Below are 21,077 nucleotides of genomic sequence, written 5' to 3'. Positions count from 1 at the left end.
GTGACGGATCTGCGATGCCCAGGCACGCTTCGAAGAGCCCGCAATAAAAATTTGTCATTTCTCATTGACCTATGAATAATTCAATTACAGAGTGGAGGGACAACTTCAACAGCCGTATGTTTTAATTAAGAAAACAGAATAGAAAGAGTGCAACCTAAAAACCTACGGGACAGTACTATGCCATACATTTACACCCGTTTCTGTAACCAAAGCATCATTAAATAGTGTCCATACATCATTTACAGCAAATAACCAAACGGTGTGAAAAAAAAAAAGAAAAATTATATTTAACGTGCAATTCTTCTTGTTCCCCTCGCTTCGTACATAATGTGGGGATGGTGATAATCTGTCGTGCTTTTGGAGTAAAGAAGGTCAAACAAAGATATAAAAGAGCAGCATATACGTGTGGACTCGTTGATAAGTTATATTGTATGTTACCCATGCATAGACTACAGCGCGGCATCTCTCGGTCACTCGCTGCCTTGTTCGCGGCCACTTTTGCTAGAATAGAAGATAATACTGATAATAATGGGCGCATCATCAAATCTTGGATTATGTGTCCAAAAACATGCATCTGGAAAATATTTGGCCGTATTCAAACGGCCCTTTTCCTCAGCGAGGTCGACCTCCCAAGTAAGGATGGGCGAGGACCGGTACCAGCCTCATTTTTAGGGATTGAGGCCTCACGGATGTTGCCGATACCAGCCACCGATACTTTAAGGCTGGGAAACTCTTTAGTAAATCCTAATCGGCAGTGGTTGCCGCTATACTACAACAGTTTGACACGTCGGCGAATAATTATCTGCATCAGAAAGAACGTTTTTGTTCACAATGTTTTGTCATTGTTTGAATAACATTTTATATGTCAAGTACTAGAGGTACTCGGTTTCGATACGTACTCAAAAGAGTGAATAGCCGTACTGGTATTGGTCAGAAAAAAAAAGTGGTAGCGAGCATCCTTAATTGTAACATTTGAGGATTGACAAAAATCGACACTCAGTCTGCGCATGCAAAAAAAAATTGTCCTCGTTATGGCAGAAAATAATATGCGGAAAAGTACAGGGTGCCCCAAAAAAATGTATATATAATATAGGACAAACTATTGAAAAACAGTCAAAGGTTCAGCCTGGACTTCATGTCTTGTGTTGTCGAGTTAAAAAAAAGAAATCAACACCGGTTGCGCACCAACTAACATTATCTTAAATTGTTATGAGAAATCAAGTTTGATGTTTGACTTCTTTATTGAAGACTGAAAATTTCAACCTGTCAACTTTGCGTGAGCGAATTTTTGTTTGCGATTGCAGAAACAAGCGCGTGGGCCTTAAACTGTGACTCCCTAACCGGTCACTTTCTGCTGATCCAATTTGAAAGACACAAAACGGATTGCTTTTATTCCTGTTGAAACATGTTTACATTTGTCAGTTAAGTCTAAAGGCATTCAACTGAACACTGTTTTCCAATAATTACACTCGATGTTTACATTGTTCGTTTAAAAAGACACTCAAAGTTGTTTGCTAGTTTCTTGAAACACTCCTGTTCCTGTTCCTGCACCGTTCTTTGCACTTGAAAATGCCCGTTGTAGCAATGAATACTGAATGATATGATTAGAACATTTGAGCATTATTACAGTCATTTATTTTTTTCCCTTAATATTCTTGGCACTTCATTTTCCACACTATGGCAATTTTTTTTTTTTTTTTTTACCCCAAGTTTTTAGTTTTGTTTTGACAATGCCACAATAATAGTCTACCGTGCCCTTAAAACCGTGAAGCTATCGTACCATAATATTTTTTTATATTGTTGCATCCCTAGTCTACATACACATACTTGAGAGTACGAAAACAAGCTGGTTGTAGATGTTTCGTTCTCGTCGTTTTATGCTAGCATGTCTCATTCTCATTGCAATATTATTATTATTATTATTTTTTTTTTTTTGCAGTTTCCATCCCCAAACCGAGGCAAGCAGAACTTCTAACAAGTTCGCCTAGCCGGTACTCTGTAGTGGAAAAACGACATTTGGGTGTCTGTCATCAAACATATGGAAATGAAAACTTGACATTGCGCAACCCACGTGTGCGTGATCAAAAAGGCCGAACAGCAACAAGGATTTACTATTGCTATAAAGCGGAAACATTTCACCACGTGAGGTGACTACTACAAGGCTCTTGCAATACACTCACCACCAGCAAGAAAGGCAAGGCTGTGTTTTGGTAGTTTGCGTGTTGGAGAAATCACAAACTTAAAGGGAGTGTGGGGACAGGCGCATCTCAATAAATTAGAATATCGTTGAAAAGTTCATTTATTTCAGTAGTTTAATTCGAAAAAGTCTTTTCAGAAGGCCACTTTCCTACCTAATGACGTCTATACTGTATTAAACATCACTTTGATTGTTGACCGTCATAATTGGCTAGGGTCATTTTTTAAACGTTTTCTGTACAACAACAAAACAAATTCAATGAATAAGGGTCAATTTACCTTGATTGTACCTTTGCAGATTACCGTTACTTGGATGACTAAAAGCACATTTGTGTTTGTTATTGACTTAGGCAATTTTGATACTAGGCTGACTAAACATCTGAGATTTTTTTTTTTTTTTTTTTTTTAAATCCGTCCATTTTCTTTCTACAAATGAATGTTTTCTGCAATATTTTAATTATTGAGGTGCACTTGTAAGAGTGATTGTAAGCACACGACTGAGGTTTCTGAACCTGGAGGAGGGGAGTTGGGGAGGTCCCCTGCATTTTTTTTTTTTTTTTTTTACTGAGAGTCTACTGTTATAGGGGACATCCCAGAGTCCTTAGCAGAGTCCAAGGCATCGGCGGTCGCGGGGGAAGAAAGCCTCCGGTAGATGAAATCGTACAGGCTGACGTCGGGTCTGGTCTTGCGGCAGTTCTTGCAAACCAAACTGGAGTATTGGTTCAAAAGGCCGTACAGCCTCCCTGGAAAGCGATGTCAAGGATGCAAACGGGAGTGGGTAAGGTAGTCGTCGCGGGTCAAGAGGAGGAAGGAGAGGTTTGTGTGACAGAGACAAAGAGAACAAACAGGTTGAGAATGAAAACACGAGCAAGAGTGGATAAGATTATGCAAAAAAAACAAAAAAAAACTAAACGAACTAAATGAAGGCCTGGTTGAGCTCGTGCTGGTACATCTCTGCAGCTCCACTTTAGGAAATGGATAGCTGGAGGGGAATTTCTCTGAAAGGCTTCAATAAATGTCAGCGGGAGAAAAAATGAAAAGCGGGGGATGGCAGGGGGAGGGTGGGGGGCAGGCTGGGGTCACCAGTAATCCACTCCGACGCTGAATGGATGGACCCAAGGAAAAAACATGGCCCATATGGTGTAATAACTTAGCATGCACATGGGCTGCCTTTTTTTTTTTTTTTTTTTTTTTTTTTTTAACGCATACAGGCGCGCTGATAGTGGCAGCAAGGACAAACCTCTCAATCTTCACAAGCTCATTGGTTGGCGAATATCGTCCCCGGTCCCATTTATTGTGTACTCTACTATTACAGCTCCATAAAAGGCAGGCGCTGGATTTAATGATATGCAGGGGAACCTGTAAACTTGAACCTTTGTTGGACCATCCCAGGATGCTGCTCTCATTTGTTTACATCTGAGAATGTTATGACCCATTCTACCTTCGAGGTGCCACTATTATAGCTTTAAAAAAAGAAAAAAAAAAATAGGAAAAAATATTGTCAGCCTTACCCACAGTGACTTGTTTCTCGGTCAAGAAAGTGTGCATGTCGTGAACATCCCGCATAAGCGAAGCATCTCCAAAGGTGAAGTACGCCATGTCCCTGCCCGCCTCTGCCGCTGCCATCAGCTGAATCAGCGCTAACGAAAGAGAAATCGAGAAGGCTTAGAAGGGAAACGCAGGACAACGGCGGCCGAAGTGCATAGCCCCGTCCTATTTGTAGATTTCTTCAGTTAACGAATTTTGACATTTTCTTTGAAGGCTACATCGCTGGAGCTGAATTAAACGGACGTAAGTAACACAGCTTGGTAGTCATTGGTCAATAATCCAAAACGAGACCTGTAAAAGGAGACCTGGGACTGCCCCGCAGTCCACGAGTCGAGGCCTTCCATCTTATAGCAAATTAGGACCGTTAAATATTTAACGGTAATGGGTATTAACGCCAGATTAATGAAAGCGCGACTCAAAACGTCATTTTGAAAAAGGGCTGTAATCTTTACAGCGACGGGATAGCTCAGGCTCATGTCAAGAGTATGTGGACATAAAACGCTAAAAATAACTCCAAAGCGAGAGCGTACGGTTTCTCAGCAACAAGTCCAGCAGGCAAAAAAAATCCGAACTGAATTTATGTTGCTCAAACACATTTGACCATGAGCAATTGAAGAAAATGCACAATGTTAAGTCTTCCCGGGACGGTAAGTGGGCCTTCGCTGATGAAGAGTGATGTAGCGCGAGTCCGCAGACGATGCGATTTATGGTCCGCCTCGCCTGTAATCAATGGGCGTTTTAATGGAAAGCATAAACGTGTGTCAGCCGATCGATAGGGGCTGGGAAGGAACAGATGAGTGACACGCGGGCCGGCTACTAATTGAGTGGGGGGGTCGTGGGAGGCTCAGGTGTTCCGAACTGCTTTACAAAGTCCCGCACTAAAATGTACAGTATGCTTTGAGGACTCATTTCAACCAATCAATACATTGCTCTGTATCTGTGTATGTTAAAGTTGCAGTAGTTAAAAGGTTTATAATTACCGACACAGCTACGCTAACTTCTATTAGCCTGTTTATGGTGTTTCGCATTATGCGTTAGCATTAAGCTAGTGGTCTTTCCAGTGACATTCCGGTGGGAACATGTTGGTCAAGTATTTCCCAGTTAACCGCTGTGTTGTTAATGCTGCTCATTTGTTCCCAATGACATAAAATGGCCGCCTTTGTCTTTTATCTTCAACAACCGAGCGAGCCAGTAACTCACTTCTGATTTGATCGAGTGGTACCTTTGAGTCGCGTGTCCCCGCCGAAAGCGCCGCAGCCCCAGTTGCCAGTGGCAATTGCAGACAGGTGCTTTCGGTTGGCATTATTTCGGAAGAATCCGCAGTAGGCCTGAAAAGCAAAAGGAGAGCGGGAAGAACCAAAGGTTTAGCAGAAAAGAGGATCAGGAGGTTCGGCAAAAGTACTTTTTACATACTGTAAGATTTGGCTATAATCTTCCAAGGTTTACACGGGTCCTCGGTTTCCGCATAAAGGAAAAAAGCATTTTCTCACCTTGTTGAGCTCTCTCGTCATCTTTTCGGGCAAAAATTGTTCCAAGAAGTTTTTGTATTTCAGAGCATCAATGGCCACGATCTCTGTGCATCGTCTCTGCCAGTCATCCCTTCAAATTAAAAGAACGACTTTCATTTCACACCCGCGTTCACTTTAATAAGTAACTGCGTGGGCAAAGGGGAATCCAAAATATCAGGGAAGGAGTAAAAGAATACCTGGGAGTCTCATCCTTGTAGCACTCGTCCCACTTGTAAGTTTCAGCATAGCCAGAATAGCGACTGTACTGCTCAGCACCTGCGCACAAACGGGAAGTAAATAGCTCCTTAAAACCGAATACCGTGACAAGACGTATGCGTGATCAACAATTTGAGCTTTGAACATTGCCTACAAAGGCCGAACCGATTTCTCCTTGAGTCCAATTGCGAACTTTCCCAAAATTCCATCAAAAGTCTCTCGGAGGTGTCACACTCGAGAGGCAACCCCCGAAATGTCACTAATGCAGAGGCATAACAATAACGTGAGTAAGTAATCAGCGGTGAGAGCACACAAAGTGGACCTAAATGTGTTTCCGTGTCTTGTCGTTCAAATCAAATTTAGTGCTCTGTGCGCACATAGTATCGGCATGGAGATTGGATTGCCATCAATAACAGCTTGTGATTTGATAAGGAACCTGCTTTGGGGTTCAAATAAAAAGCTTCAAGTCTTAATGGGAAGAAATGGTTCGAATAGAAGAAGCCCTTGAACATGCACACGAGCGGTGGATGACAGTTACCGTGGCGGGAGTGCGTTTTCCATTATTGGGCATAATAGCGGTTGATTTTTAACAAAGTTGAGTTGATTGTGTGCAATTGATTGTTGAATCATCGTAACCCGTTCCTTCAGACTTATGCCGACGACGAATACATCAAGTCTGAGGCACTTCCACAGTCTCAGTAAACAGCGGGGCCCGGATTTGCATTTAACCTTCCTTGCAAATGGAAAAAGTTGACTTTCAGGAGCAACGTCGAGTTACTTAAATGGCCGCATTCTCGTTTCTTTCGATTGATTTTTTTTTTTTTTTCAAACGAGTGGCATGAAAATGCACTTTGTGAAAACTTTGCCAATGAAAAGGCAGCCTATGATTGGAGGCCGGCGGGCGTGAACCAACAATGGTGCTACAGTTGAAATAGTTTCTATGGAACATTTTTCATCACCAAGACCCTCTTGAAAAGTCCACTGAGAAGAAAGAAGCATTCATTTCCACAAAACAAGCAACTTGATCTTCCAGGAAGAAGCCGCCCATCTCCTTGCCTTTATCAACAGACAAGAGCCGCTGTCCTCCCCAATCACCTTGATGTCATTTGCGCCGGAAACTGTCCGGCTCCTCCTCCTCCGCATCCTGCCGTAAAGGTTCCCATCACCAGATTACATCGCGGCGTTCCTCTACCGACAATGCCGCCGCGGTGGAATACCGACGTCACATTGAAAACGTACGGGAAGACCGGCGTTGGTGAGCAATATAATAAGAGGAGAGAGGTGAACAAACGTCTGGGAGCATAAAAAAAAAAAACACGATTAATAGTCTGGATTAGACGCATAGGAAAGACCCCGTGCGTGCAAAGAATATCCGTGCGAGATTTTAATGAATCTATGGCGTAACTGGCCCATTCCATTAGTGGGGCGATGACCTTAGTGCGGTTATAAATTCCTTTCTGTCCAAATGTAATAAAGTTAAGTGGAGAGGAGGAGGAGGGAGGGAGGGAGGGAGGGAGGTGGGAACGGTCTGAGGCTTGGGGGAGGACGGTGACTAACAACTGAAGGTGACTCGGAAAAGAGATGAATGTACCGGAGAAGACAGGGCGGCGCCACTGTGTCGCTGGCCGCGGCTACTTAATAAGACAAAAGTCGATTTTGACATGACGGCGCAGAATGAAGCGGTTTGTGTGTGTTTGGTGGCATCGCTGGACCGGAGTGTCGTCGTCTGTCTGCTCTGCTGTGCTACAGCCTCCGTCGGTGGAAATCGACACAAATATGCTTATCATGGGGCACGGCTATAAATAACTCTCGCTATAGGGTGCTGTATGAAAGTGTTTCCCGCTTTAAACACAGTCCGTTATATGTCTTTATAAAACAACTAAGAACGTTATTTTTTGTTCAAAAAAAGGGAAAAAAAGTCCCGGTTAAAAAACTCCATTGCCGTGATTTCCTGAATAAAAAAAATGCAGCCTCAAAATTACCCTTGAAAAGCATTTTTTTTTCTCTGGACTTATGTATTACACGGTCCCCGGATTTGATGGTATCAAGAGTGAATAACATGAAGGAATAACGTTTCAAAACGGTAAATAAAGTGTAATTGCTTTTAAATCCAGGTGAAAAAATATGCTTTTCCCATACCTATGATTAAGGTTTTTCAAACCGTTTTTTAAATGATGTTTTCCAAAGCTCTTGCATTTTATGCTCTCTAAGTAATTTTAGTAAGATACTTGGAATTTATTGACTTTGCATTTAAATGTCTTTAACTCTTTTGCTTGTAAGTGCTTTTAAATGGACTACGGACTATTATAATTGCAGGATCCAAGCACAGATCATGTACTTACTTTTTGTCATTAGCTCAATGCTGAGAAAAGCATCAAAGAGGTAAGTAATCAGGAGTTATAAGGCAACTAAGCTCTGATTTAGAGAGTCTGCTGCGACCGCACCGGAAACAGGAAATGTAACAACGGGAGACCAACTTATTTGGAACGATACACATAAAAATGTAGGAATGAAAGTACGTTTTTATTTATTTTCTTTTAAACAATCCCTAGGTACCAGTGAACCTTGAAACAATGTGAAAATATTTTGGGTTTTTTTTCCCACTGGACCCTTGTATAATACTCCCCCTGGAGTAATTTCCCGTCAGTGCAACGAATGACTATTATAGCCAGCCCTGCGACTTTTTACCTGTAATGATGAGGCATTCGTTGTACTCCAATGCTTCAGTGAAGAGACGGGAGACGATGAGCTCGGGGTTGATGATGAAGCGGATCTCTTCTTGGACCAGGCCATGTCCCGTGACGCCGCCACCAACGAATCGGTTCGCAAAGTCCACCTTGTGCGGAAAAAGGGCGTTTTATTACCCGACGACACCAGTCCCAAGAGCTTCACTTCTCCATTCAATACGGTTGGGGCTAACAGTGAGATTTAACTTGCAGTTATGCAGATGAATGACTCAATTAGTATGTCCTTATTTCCTGCCACCCTCTGCGGTCATTTAATATCGATAAAGATCACATGCTTGCTTCCTGTTTGGGAATAATCGAATGAGGAAGCAAAATCACGCATGTTTGATCTATAAAAACTCGCACCGCTGAAATGAATGGTGAACAGAGCAGAGATGCTACTTCATGAAACATGTACAATGCAGTTGCAAGACAAAGTTTGTGAACCCTTTGGAATGACGTGCATTTTTGCATAAATGATCTGCGAGCTAATTAGAATCTGAGTTCATCTCATCGCGACTTTTGTGACCCTTTACAACAATTGCAATTCTTAATTTTACAACTTTTTCGTGGGAGTCATGGTTCATATTGGGCAATGCTTCTTGAGGAAACTATCCTCAAAAATAAGTGTGTTTTTTTTTAATTTGACTGGGCACAAGGCATCTTTAATCAACTCCTCCCTCCAATCTCATCACACTGATTGGATTCTAAATTCTCTGACTAAAATGAGTTTTGGGAGAAGTCATTAGCATAGAAGTTTAAATACTTTTTCCCCATTTTGACACTATGAATGTTGACGTGTCCAACAAAAACATGAAAACATAATTGTTTGTGCAGCATTATGTATATTAAACGAACTTCAGATCACATTTTATGACCAATTTATGCAAAAATCCAGTTAATCCACAGGCTTCACATCCAGTACTTTTTCCTTACAACTGTGAACGTTTTTTTTTTCTAATTTTTTAAAATTTTATGCCATGTAAGTCGACCCATGGGCAGCACGAGAATAAGAGAGGACAGCGCATTTGAATCAAAACGCTGCTATTTCAACATGTCTGTCAGAGGGAAGGTCCTGCTCACTGGCCCACAGCCACGTCAATCCGTGTGACGGCGAGTGTGTTTCCCCGCACGCGGTTTAGAACCGGTTCCCCTCACCTCGTTCACCCCAAGCCTCACCCGCCTCACCCTCCAATCTCACCTCCCCTGACAGAATGACAGCCGACTCTGCCCGATCAAAACCTCGGCACGGCGCCGCAGCCGAAGTGCCCCCGCAGGACTCCTGAACCCGGGGCTGGGTCGCCCCAGTAAGATGCCTCACCCTTTTCATCTCTCTCTTCTCTTTTTACGCACCCCAGGGTCCTTGCTATCCCCTCTATGCTTCTCTGAGCTACTCATGTGGATACTTCAGCTGTCAGGCAAAATGTTAAAATACATTTGCCATGCCTAGACCAATGAGAGGAGTGAAAAAAAGGGTGAAGCCATTGCACCAGACACACGGAATGCAAAATTACATTTTTTTTTTTTTTTTTTTTTTAAATAAACGCTAATGGCCATCTATTACCCGATTTTTTTTTGTTTTTAAACAGAGGGCTAAAAGGCACAGTAAAAAAAACTTGCTTGCAAAAACTGGACAGACCCGACATGAAATCAAATTCATACCTGCAGCATCCCGTAACCATCATCTTCAATCGTCCCCTCGCAAGTGATATGTAAGCGTGTCAGCAGAGTCTGGCAGCTTGAAAAAGAAAGAGACAGTTCTCAATCAAGCCGTTTCACCAAAGAGGTATTTGTAAATCGCACTATTACATTAGAATCAGAATAAATAAGCAATTCGCACATGATTAGCGGAGTTATATTTCAACGCTAAAATGCATCAAGCATTTCTTCCTAATATTACAGCGCTAGCATATTTTTTGATAAAATTGTATGCATGCAAAATTTGTTTTATTCTTTAAACCGCTGACAACATAACTCCCAAATTCTATTCATTTTGCTTATTTATTTACATTTTCAAATAAATTATTTAAAAAAAAAAAAGAAAAAAAAGAAAAAAAGAGTAATACTTCTCCCAGGTTGGAAGTGTGTTCATTATTTGTCTTGTGAATGTCACAAGACCCTTTGGTCCTAAAAGGAAACAACAATCAACATGTTTAATTCTTTTTTTTTTTTCTTTTTTCTTTTTAATCAAAATGTTTTGAATTGATGGTTCCGGTAGTGTGATTTCCTGATGCTTACTGGTCTGCGAAACTCTCCTAAAGTAGCAGATGAGCGTTTTCAACTTCTCAATTTTTCGTGATGAAGAGCCTTCAAATAACCTGCAAGAGGAAGCAGATGAAGTGTTGTTTCAATCAAATAGTTTGTTACATCTTGTCAGGGCTGGAAACAACACGTGTAGATTTACAGCAGAGCCATAGCTGTTTTTTTTTGTTCCCCCCCCCCCCCCCCAGTTCAATCAACTTTATCCAGTATAAAAACGGCAAACTTGGCAGTTTCTGACAAGTGTTATTTTTCTAAATGAAATATCCAACCTCCTATTCATTTCTTTTATTAACACACACAAAGAATATGTCTCAGCTTGGATATTGTTTTCCACATCATTTCCTTCTCAAGCAGAGGAAAACAGCAGCTGAAGAGCTGCGCCTCAGCCTTCCATCCTCCCGCTCCAACATATCCATCACTTAACGAGGACAAACCTCGACAGTTCTGCCAAAAAAGCAATCAGCAGATTGCTTGCCGCGCTGCCTGTCCAAGACGGAGCGCCACTGTAGCCAATAAGCAAAGTGATGGACACTCCCTCAATTATATGGGGGGGTTGGGGTGGATGAGGGAGAAAGGGGTTGGGGGGGGGGGGGGGCGTGAGAGGTGGGGGTCCTTGCGCAATAACGATCCACCGTCCATTTTGGACTGCGCCGCTCGTCTTGTCTCATCGCCTCACGAACCGGGCTCTAGATTATGCTGCAGGAAGGAACGCTGATAGCGAAGGAGTGCCGCGAGTATCTGCAAGCAAGCGATAGGAGGAAATCGATGCTTACATTATTACATAGCCCTCTTCACTTGGCGCGCTGCTAAAAAAAAAAAACTTGTTGTAGCGAATGGCTGGGAGAGCGTTAAGTCAAAGTCGTCGAATCATACCAGCAAAAACCTCTTGACTTGACTGAAAAACTCCTTTCTTTGCTGTTCTTGTGCTCAGGCTCTGTCTCACATAAAAGTATTGCTTTGACACCACCTTTTGGCATCTTAGTACCAAGGAGCTGTGTCGAAGTGAGAGGAGGAGCTTTGTTTAGACAGGCCTGTCTTCTCTTCTTAAAAAGTAAACTCCTGCAAAGCATTACTGACAAAACACAAGAAGAGCTTAACACATTCCCAGAATCAGTGGACGGAAAGATCTTCTGTGGTTTGCAAATGACTCATGTTTTGTATCCAGAGGCATTTTCGTCCTGGAACTTAAATGGAATTTTTCGAGGTTTCCGCTGTTGACAGGTCCCTAAGAGCAGGGCTGCTACGCTTGATGTTCGGCCGACTGCATAATGAGGTAAACACAAAAACAGACCGGATGTTATTAACCGTGTCGCTAACAAGGAGACGAGGGAAAATCGAGTTGAGGCTAAACCTGGACTATGTTTGCCAGGTGAGGAGGTGGCTTTGATTACAATAAGACAGATGGTCTTTTAATGGGATTAGAACATGGCTACCACCCGCGTCTCATCTAATGAGCCATTTGTGCTTGTATATGAAACGAATTATATCATATTGCATATATATATATATATATATATAAACAAAAGAGCAACTCATACATGAGCTTTTTCTTAACTTAACAAAAAATGAATAAAGCCCAAGAGAAACTACAGACAGCTATGAGTGCACCTTATTTACTTGCAATTATCCTTTCCAGATGCCCCCAATGACCAGTGGCTCTGGACTCCCACACAAGTAGTGAGAAAAGAGTCCCGCAATCCCCACAAAATGATGTGCACAGGAAAAACAGGCCACTGAATTGAGACCAAATGTTATTAGTTGCTGTGGTGTAACATTGGACACGGTTGTGAAACAAATTAACTAATTTCATCAACCACTAGTTTTCAAAGCACTTATGGGAATTTTTGCTCCCAAGACAACGCAAAAAATGTAGACCGAGTGATGGCTCGTAAATGGAAGAATTCAGAATTTGGGACAGGTTTTAATATAGTGAGCTAGATCATGAACACATTATTATTATTATTATTATTATCCTATAAGTCCAATCAGTAGGAACTAGCAGTGCAGCAAACTGACCCTGATGATGGAAAAGAGTAAATCAGGATTAATAACTGTGAAGTCTTGCAAGGGGATGAAGCAAAGAAGTCGAGGACTTTTTCCGAAAAGTGCCTTCACCTGTAGAAGTTGATCTCGGGATAGTTGCAGTACTCCGACTTGCGGGAGTTGCGCCGCGGGAACGTGCAGAAGAAGGCGTTGGCCAGAAGACAGGCGATTTGCTCCTGAGACATGGTGAGGGAGTGGCTCATCCGGGACTTCAGCAAGGGGATTGGCTGGGGAGAGAGACACAAAGGGGAGACGGTGCAGGTTCATGCCAATAGAGATGAAGGACAGATCAGAATGGGGGAGCAGTCCAATGAGAGACACTGAGGATACATACAAGGTTACACGAGTGGGATCTTAAGGCTGATGGGGGAGGGGGGGGGGGGGATAATTAGTACAGCCATCTAACAAGCAGAAGAGACAAGAGCGGTTCCATTAAGTAAATGGGGAGAAGTAATTAAGGTCTGTGTTTTCTTGCGCTCGCCCATGTTCTCCCAGTCAGACACGCGGGCTCATATATCTTGCCTGATTAGAGTTAAAGAGCCTCCCAAGGCTGCCCCAGTTAGCGGATCAATACCGACTCTAATAACGCCACGCTGAACATCTGTCCTGAGGCTTACTGCCGAAACGCCAAGCTGAGACAGATGGAATCTTCATGAACAAACCACTGGAAAGGAGGATCCTTCGCCTGAAATTCCCGCATAGTGCCAGATTAGAGATGACAACTGATGGTTGAGCTCAATAATTGAAACGATCTGCTTTGATTAATATAGGCACAACGTCCATAATAAATAGTAGTGTGCAAAATGTTCAGTGGTCCTTTGCCTTACATGTTTTAAGTAAAGAAAAACATCACTATATTGTATGTGATGATAACAAAAGTGGACGAACAAAAATAAACTGGTTTCATAAAGTGTAATTAGTATATCTACTGTAGTATCGGTGTGTTGCATGTGTGCTTTTAAGGGGCGTGTCCTAAAGAGTGGAGGTGGAGCTGGAGTCTGGTGGAGTTCTTGCAACTGTTAGGGTTACGCTAATAAAGATAATATTGTCCTGAAATGTTACCCCAAATTAAGTTCCAGGCATCATTCTGGTCCGATCTCCATGAAATGAAGCCAATATTCCTTCCTGCGAAGACCTCCGAACAGGGTTTAAACTTTGCAATATAAGAGTGCGGTACGTACCATAGTGCAGATGCGTGGAGCACTGAGTGCCAGCTTGACCATGGAAGGAAGTACGGCCTCGTAAAGGTGCTGAACCTCGCAATGCTCCAGACACTAAAAGGATGACAAAGGCAGCGTAAAGGAAATAAATGCAAAGCTAGTTTCATAAACATTGCTAAGGATATATATATAACTCACTGCTTACTACATTGCACAAATTCAATTCAAGGTCTGTCAAATGTGCGCTTATACTTTGCACTTGAGCTGATGTATGGCTGATATTTTTCTATTCCTGAATTCATCTTATTTCTTTAAACATTAGTGGGTTTGGGTGGTGCTATTCATTTTTGAAGTACAAAACCTTTACATTCCGGGGTATCATCATTTGATGCAATTGATTTTTTTTAATTTTAATCACCCAAATGAGTCACCACAGACTTAATGAAAAGTCAGAAAAAGTTTGAAAAGGCGTCGCGACCCGACACGTGCAGCCAATATAACAGTCGGCTCGGTTCTCTCATATCCAACAAAACGTCAATAACAATAACAGCAGTTGATGTTGTTATAGGCCAATTTTGAGCTTCGCTTCAGCAATCAAACACCCACACCAGATGCTGAAGTCGTTTGGCTGTGTGGAGGACTTGCTCACAAGACACGTTTGTTCGGTTCTCACTTTTTCAGTGAATTCAGAGCTAGCTAGCAGCCTCCAATCTAAGGTGATAGATAGTAAAAAAAAAAAAATTTTAAAAAAGTTCTGATCAGCTGCTGCTTCTTGAGATGTTAATTAGTCGTATTTCCATCACGTTCTCCGGGTAGGAAAGCTCTCGGGTTATAAAGCTTGATGGAAGTCCCTCGGGAGGCGTGGCAAAGAGTAGCTGGGATGAAAGACCAAGCGTACGTCGTTCAACACAATTTGGGATAAGCATCACAAAATGGAACTCCTCTCCGATTTTTGGGGGGGGGGGCGGGGGGGGGAGAGGGCACATCAATCTGGAACGGGAGCAGCCACATACTTCAGCCTCCAGCTTGCCTCAGCAATCTCCTCGAAAATAAACACACTTACTCTGTCATACAGCCAGATTTACAACGCAATCACTTATGAATGTATCGGCTTCAAATGCCACCCTCATCAATCACGTGCCTTATTCTATCAAGGTAAGCAGAGCAGCTGATTAAATGGACCTTCTGGAGCAAATGCAAATGACCAATCGGCTTGATTTTCAACGGCGGAGCCTTCGTTGGGCAATTTGTCCGGGGAGCGTTTTTAGAGCAGGTCTGACTAAACGCTGTCAGAAGTAATGAGCTGGCAGGCATCATAAAACGCTCCCGTGGGACTAATAGATGGTCGATGTGGCAGTATGAAGGTAGAAATATGAAATCCCCACGCAGTTATAGCGGCTGACCATAAATGGCATCACTCGGCTAAAGATTCCACTCATGACTTTTTTTTAGATTTTGACTGAATAAAGTTATTCTGGCAGTGGATTACGGTGGCACGCAATCCGTAAAAAAAAAAAAAAAAAAAAAAAAACTCCGGTTGACTTGTAAATTGCTCCAATTTCAAAATGAGGGCCAATGTTTGTTTTGAATTCATTCACTCCAGGCTTAAAATTATACATGGTACGTTGAATTCTAACCTCTTATAAACTCTATATCTATCGATAAAAGTAGTTAGCAGCGGTATATGAAAACTAAAAGTAGGGTGGATTTTTTTAAGCATTTTTAGAATTGCTCATTCTATAGTTTATTCCATTGATGAATTGTCAAATGAATTGACTTGCATTATTTAAAAAATATAGCGTGCATTTGAGGTGCCTGTATTATTGATGCCGCCACCGTCACATTTAAAACTATAATATCTGTGACTTTGAGTGTGTGAGGCTTTAGAAGGCGAGTGACGTTGAGAGTCAGTGTGCTAATATCGACTTCACATTCCAAGTGTGAATGTTTGTTAACAACAGATGTTGGGGGGGCGGTCAGAACGACAAATAAGCCTTAGCGTTTTGACGTGCACAAGTGGGAAATGCTTGACAAAGCACAAATGTTTGTGTACTCCCTCGGGGCATCAGCTGTACTCAGAGCTGGACCGCTTCCGAGCTTGGCCACTCGGATATTTATCAGAAAGTGACACTGTGACAGTTTCATTTGGCAGGAGAGAAACACAGCGACAATTTACAGGCTCATCCCAATTTGTGTAATTCTTTTTTTTTTTTTTTTTTTTTTTTTTAATCTTCTCCCCTACAGCCACGGGGGAAATGTCAGTCAGTGGAGCTTGGCTGTGGTGCGTCTGGACAAGTATTCAGTGCGTCACAAATGCTAGTTAAAGTGAATAAATTGAATGTTGCTAACTGAGCGACAAAATATATTGATCCAATGAACCACCATTTATCACGGGGAACGCGTTCCAGACCCAACTGCAATAAGTCAAAAGCAGCAATATAAGAAGCCATATATATATTTTTTTAAATTTACTCCTTTAAACAACAAAAAAGTATTTGAAAATCATGAAATACACAACACTTAGGTGCACCTAAAAAAGGCGGTGCCTGGAGGGGTGTTGTGCGATCTCAGCGAGTTGGTGTGTGAGGCGCGCTCATGGTGTTTTTGTTTTACTGTTCTCACGGCGTTCAATAAATTTGCAGTAAGTGTGGCTGAAACAACACTGAGTTTAGCTTTAAACCAAAGCCTTCCTTTTAATACTACAGTAAAATGGGCAGTTTTGAAGAGTATAGAATATACTGAAGACGTTAATTTTATTGTTAAAAAGTTCTCTGTTCTTTTGTAAGCTTTCGCAAAACTCCTTAGCAGCACTTTTTTTTTTTTTTTTTTTTTAAAGGAAAGCAAAGGAAAGCCGCACTTACATTAGTATGAAGGGCAACTTTGAAGGCCTTAGTTAGCATCTTTCAGATGGGATGGACCCTTTTAATTTAATTGGATGAAGCAATAAAGCGGCTCACGCAGCCGATCAATTGCTCAAGCTCCGCCTTGCACCGAGACATTAATCCAAGTAGCAGAAATGTTTAAAAAGGCCATTTAAAAATGGTCTATATATAGCAGTGGCCGTGTGTTTAAAATTTTGCAATGGACGCTGAAATGCATTAGATGCCACTCAAAAAAAAAAAAATGCAGTAAAATCCTAATAGCTCCATTAGGATAATCATGTCGGCAATAACTTGAAGTGACAGGAACTTTCAGCGAGGCGATTACAACAAAATGATGCGCTTCTGTCATATTTGGTAGCTAGCAATCGGATTTGCTGTTGATATGGGAAGCAATATTGTTGCAATCAATGCATTTGCTGCAATTGAGAAGATGACGCAACGGCAGTCTTCTGCTCGTGATTTCCAGGTTGCTCTTTTTCAAGCATGCCATGCAGCTCACCTCGGTGCAAAGAAGGTTGAGGGCGGTGAAGTCCCATTTCTTCGCATGTGCTGTGTTGTATCTCAAGATAGCATCCTAAAGGGAGAAAGTCAGTTTCATATGATTCATCATATATAAGCACAGCAGAATTGAACACAATATTTAGATGTATATAGAAGCTAGTGTGGTGCAAACCATCCTGAAGTAACAGGAGATAAATTGTAGGGTGATATATTTGCAAACACTGCCACCATGTGGACGTTGAAACACAGTTGAAACGAAACAGTGGAATACGTTTCTATTTACATTTTAGTAAGAGGGACATTAAGATAAAAATTACCTCAAATTTACCATCTCAGGAAAGCATAACATTAAATATGAAACAATTATTTTTAATATGAAAATGAGGTAGGAATTTAAAAGTGTAGTAGTACTTTTAATGAATCCATAAAATGTGCACATAGTTTCCATGTTTTGAATTGAATTTCTGAAATCAGTCAACTTTTCTATCCTGTTCCAATTGATTGAGATGCAACTGCACCACCAATGTCTTACTTACCCTCACATCCAGAGAACTCTTGAACCCTCCTTGCAAGGCCGAGTGGATTAATTCCCACCGACTCTGGACACCACCTCCATCCTACGACACACAATTTTTTTGGGGGGGGGGCTATCAATGTTACCACTCCCAACTTTAGCTTTACGTGAGGGTTGAAATCCGTGTGCATCTCGGACCTCCGTCTCCAGCGGAAATAAATTCTTCTCAGAGCAAGGCATCTTGACGGACACGTCATCCCACGCGTCTTTGAACTTGCCCGGGTACGGGACGGGCACCTCTCCCTCTCGGAGGAGATCTGTCTGTAACATCGACAAACAAACATGATGTATTTTCATGGACGGTTGTGGGAGAGCTATCAATTATGCTAGTTAGCGTTAAAAGTGGGCGTGACAAGAGCCTAGGATAGGACATGGAAGAAGTGAATAAATGGTTCCCTCACCCTTACTGTGACAGTGTGGTTAGGCAGGGCTTTCAGGTGAGACAGTGGGGGAGCACATTGGGGCATCCGGTTCAGCTCATCTATGGGGGTCCCCAGCCATGCTCTGTTCACCTCATGCACAGGGGATGGAGCACTGCAAAGACAAGTCGACGAGAACGGTGCACGTTATAGCACAAGGTCATCAGAAATGTAGTAGCAGTGTTGCAACATTTTCGGACAGCAACGAATGGGAATGTAAGGGGGTAAACTGGGAATTGACACAACTGAAGGTTGGCTCTTAAAAAGGCACTTAGCATAGCGCCATTAATGTCCATTAGTGGAGGCCAGAGTACAAAGGAAAGCTGGTGAAGCAGCATTCAGCTGTTATGCTGCACACAAATGGAATACGGCTGCCAACAGAAGTGAAGCCGGCCACAAATGTGAATGCTTGTAAGTCGGGTTGAAAAGTAAAGTAAAGGTTAAAAAGTATGTGTTTATCCAATGCCAATCATTGGGGTCTTTCAAAGCATTTTTATGCTTTTAAATTCCATTTTAATTACCGGCAAGTAAAGCACATTGAGTCACCTTGTGTATGAAATGTGTAAAATAAATAATTCTGCCTTAACTTTAATTGCTTTGGCCTGAGCATAAAAAACATAAATATGCAAGGGTTCACTGTATTTCCAGAATTCTCCAGTTTAACTCCCCCCCCCCCCCCTCCCCCCCCCAAATTTACCAGAAATATTATACCTTTCAGAAGTGGCGCCTGACTGGTTGATAATCAATTCCTGGCTTAAATCGGATAGGTCGCTAGAATCTGCCGGCGCAGAATCCCCGGTTGCTGCGGCCGAAGGTGCGGCGTCGGGCTCTGAAACAAAGCGCTGAGATTTGTCTCCCCGAGCCTCTGCACACTCTTCGACACAAGCGGCGCCATCTCCTGCCGAGTTGTTGACGAGCAGTGTTTTACCAACAGGGCTGTCGGGACTTTGCATCTCCACGTCGTTGGATGACGGGCCCTTCCTCGGGCTCGCGCAGCAGGCCGGTTTAGGATTTGGGGAGTGTACGGCGACACAGGTTGTTTTCACTGGGTGAGGGCCGGGAGAACCGGGCCGCTTTGATTTTTGTCCATTAGCACACTGCGCAGGGGCTGGACTACTTATAATGCTTGCAAGGGGAGGATCGCTGAACTCGCTTAAAGACCCGCAGTCCATTAAAGTCTTAGAGGCCATGTCTCCCTCTAAAAAAACATCTCCATCTTGATCCGGGGCTCTGCAGAAGAGTTCGGCTGATCCGCCTTCGGATTGGCTATCACCGGTCACACTGGAACACAAGAAAATAATAAGCAAAGTGCATACAGTCACGAGTGTTTTCTTTTATTTACCTCCTCTGAGAATCCATTTCTGCATCCATTTTGGAGCGGTCAGGCAAGGCAAGGGGATGAAATCTACTTTAAAAAAAAAAAAAAAAAAAACACACAAAAAACATTTGCGATTGACATGACATGTGCTAATATACACTAGTAACAAAAAAGTTACATTTAAGGATGAACCTTAAAACACTATAACCTGTCCAGGTTAACTTGATTTTAACTTTTCAATGCACATGTATAAGTGTCCAACGTTTCAGCACTTTTTGCACAACTTGCTGTCACACAACAGGTGTTCAGTACTTTAACAATTCATTTTTGTTACTGCATTCGACAAGAAAAAAATCGAAACTATTGAGACGATTTGGATGTGGCCTCTTTTGTTCTTCTAAATGTATTGCCGAGGTATCGGATAGGGGGCCCAGTATCGGCAGATACTCAAAAATCAAGGAAAAAGGTGCAAGGAAAAAATGACCATGACATGATCATCCCTAGTCTCAACATAAGGTTTCAAGACAGGGTTTGTATTATGATAGGTCAGGGTTGCTTGCCTAAATTGGTTTCAAATCCTAGATTCAAGACAGCGTTAGGGTTTTTAAACAAGGCTAAATGTTTCCAATTGGGGCTTCAAGAACAGTATTAGGGTTTCAAGTCAATGCCCTGGTGGAGACTCAGTCTAAAAGGTGGTGGGTGAACCCTTTCCTTCCTCCCTTTTCCTTAACATCCATTTCCCCGTTTCTTCTTACCTATTTTCCATCTTGCCTTAAGTGATTAACTAGAAAAACTGCAGACTGTACCCCCACGCAGTACATTTGTGAACATTAGTTGTTGGTTGTTTATAAGAGTTTAACATGGGTTTTGTTATTAGAATAAGGAATACAATTATAATTAAATACAAAAATTCTTCAAATTAACTATGAAAAAAATCACGTCAATTTAAGACATTACATTGGGCGAATTTCAACAAACCCAGTTGAAATTCGACGTAATACGTAAACGCGAGCAGTAGTCGACGTACGTCATGGACACCAAATAAAGTCAGCTTTCAACTATTTGATACAAGCAATAACACAAGCATTAAGTGGGGAAAACCTGACGTATAAAAATGACAGCTATCGAATTCACGTTGAGAAAACCCGTTTAGTAATTCTCGATTAGATAACGGTCTATCAGTGGCGAAATGTACCTGATGTGACACCATAAGGCAGACAAATCTACAGCTAAGGATAATTTAGCGATGAAAATATTAAATTAGTTAGGAAATGTTTGCTGTTTACTGGCTAGCAAGGAAGCCGTCAAGCTAGCGGGCGTTGTTAAATGAGGAGAAACAACTTACAAGCATGTCCCTCGCAGGGTTTTATTCCTTAGCTCGATGCATTATGGAGTTGTTTTTTTTCATTCCAAACGCAACAATGACTCGCCACATCGTATATTTCTCAAATTACTGCACTAAAAATGGTTATTGTCCAATTTCTGCTTTATTGACATGGCAGCGCGACAGCGGCTATCGCTTGACGGTAGCAGGAAGCGAGACCAATCAAAATTGTTTACTTTGAGAAAAAGGAGGGATCAGACATCGGTATCCTAGCGACTGGGCCGCGAATGAGTTTTTTGTCGTAACGACGTCCTAAGAGACGAAAAAGCGCAAATCACTGCAGCGGCTCAAACTAATGACGTAAGGGTAATGTACTACTGGACGCCTTAAATGAATTGAC

General features: G+C 42.1%; 1 protein-coding gene across 3 annotated transcripts; it reads right to left on the bottom strand.

The window, feature by feature from the left end:
- Positions 1-104: 104 nt before the first annotated feature.
- On the bottom strand, positions 105-20,916 carry parga (poly (ADP-ribose) glycohydrolase a). 3 transcript variants are annotated; one of them, XM_086044320.1, is made up of 19 exons: positions 20,699-20,916; positions 19,378-19,443; positions 18,964-19,316; positions 18,747-18,864; positions 18,018-18,150; positions 17,755-17,877; positions 17,579-17,659; positions 17,041-17,115; positions 13,681-13,773; positions 12,572-12,726; positions 10,433-10,512; positions 10,261-10,321; positions 9,857-9,932; positions 8,157-8,304; positions 5,450-5,528; positions 5,235-5,343; positions 4,967-5,072; positions 3,708-3,836; positions 105-2,939 (listed from the first exon to the last, which is right to left on the bottom strand). In XM_086044320.1, exons 2-19 carry the CDS (start codon positions 19,404-19,406, stop codon positions 2,758-2,760), a joined length of 2,130 nt encoding a protein of 709 aa, XP_085900446.1. In that variant the 5' UTR covers positions 19,407-19,443; positions 20,699-20,916; the 3' UTR covers positions 105-2,757. The 3 variants fall into 3 exon arrangements, with proteins under 3 accessions (XP_085900446.1, XP_085900444.1, XP_085900445.1); XM_086044318.1 differs by having other exon boundaries at positions 18,747-19,316; XM_086044319.1 differs by having other exon boundaries at positions 18,747-19,316; positions 19,378-19,440.
- Positions 20,917-21,077: the final 161 nt, after the last annotated feature.

The sequence above is a fragment of the Filicampus tigris genome, chromosome 11 (assembly GCF_054856515.1).
Source record: "Filicampus tigris isolate MCC_2025a chromosome 11, RoL_Ftig_1.0, whole genome shotgun sequence".
Lineage (NCBI taxonomy): Eukaryota > Metazoa > Chordata > Actinopteri > Syngnathiformes > Syngnathidae > Filicampus > Filicampus tigris.
This window is presented reverse-complemented; position numbering and strand designations above follow the sequence as displayed.

What these genes read in the sequence shown, in the direction of transcription:
- parga (XM_086044318.1), bottom strand. Translation starts at nt 19,406, where the DNA reads ATGGATGCAGAAATGGATTCTCAGAGGAG. An exon ending in TATTTCCGCTGGAGACGGAG is followed by an intron (nt 17,660 to 17,754) that starts GTCCGAGATGCA and finishes TGTGTGTCGTAG; the next exon opens with GATGGAGGTGGTGTCCAGAG. An exon ending in TAGGAGAGTTTCGCAGACCA is followed by an intron (nt 10,322 to 10,432) that starts GTAAGCATCAGG and finishes GTTTCCTTTTAG; the next exon opens with GACCAAAGGGTCTTGTGACA.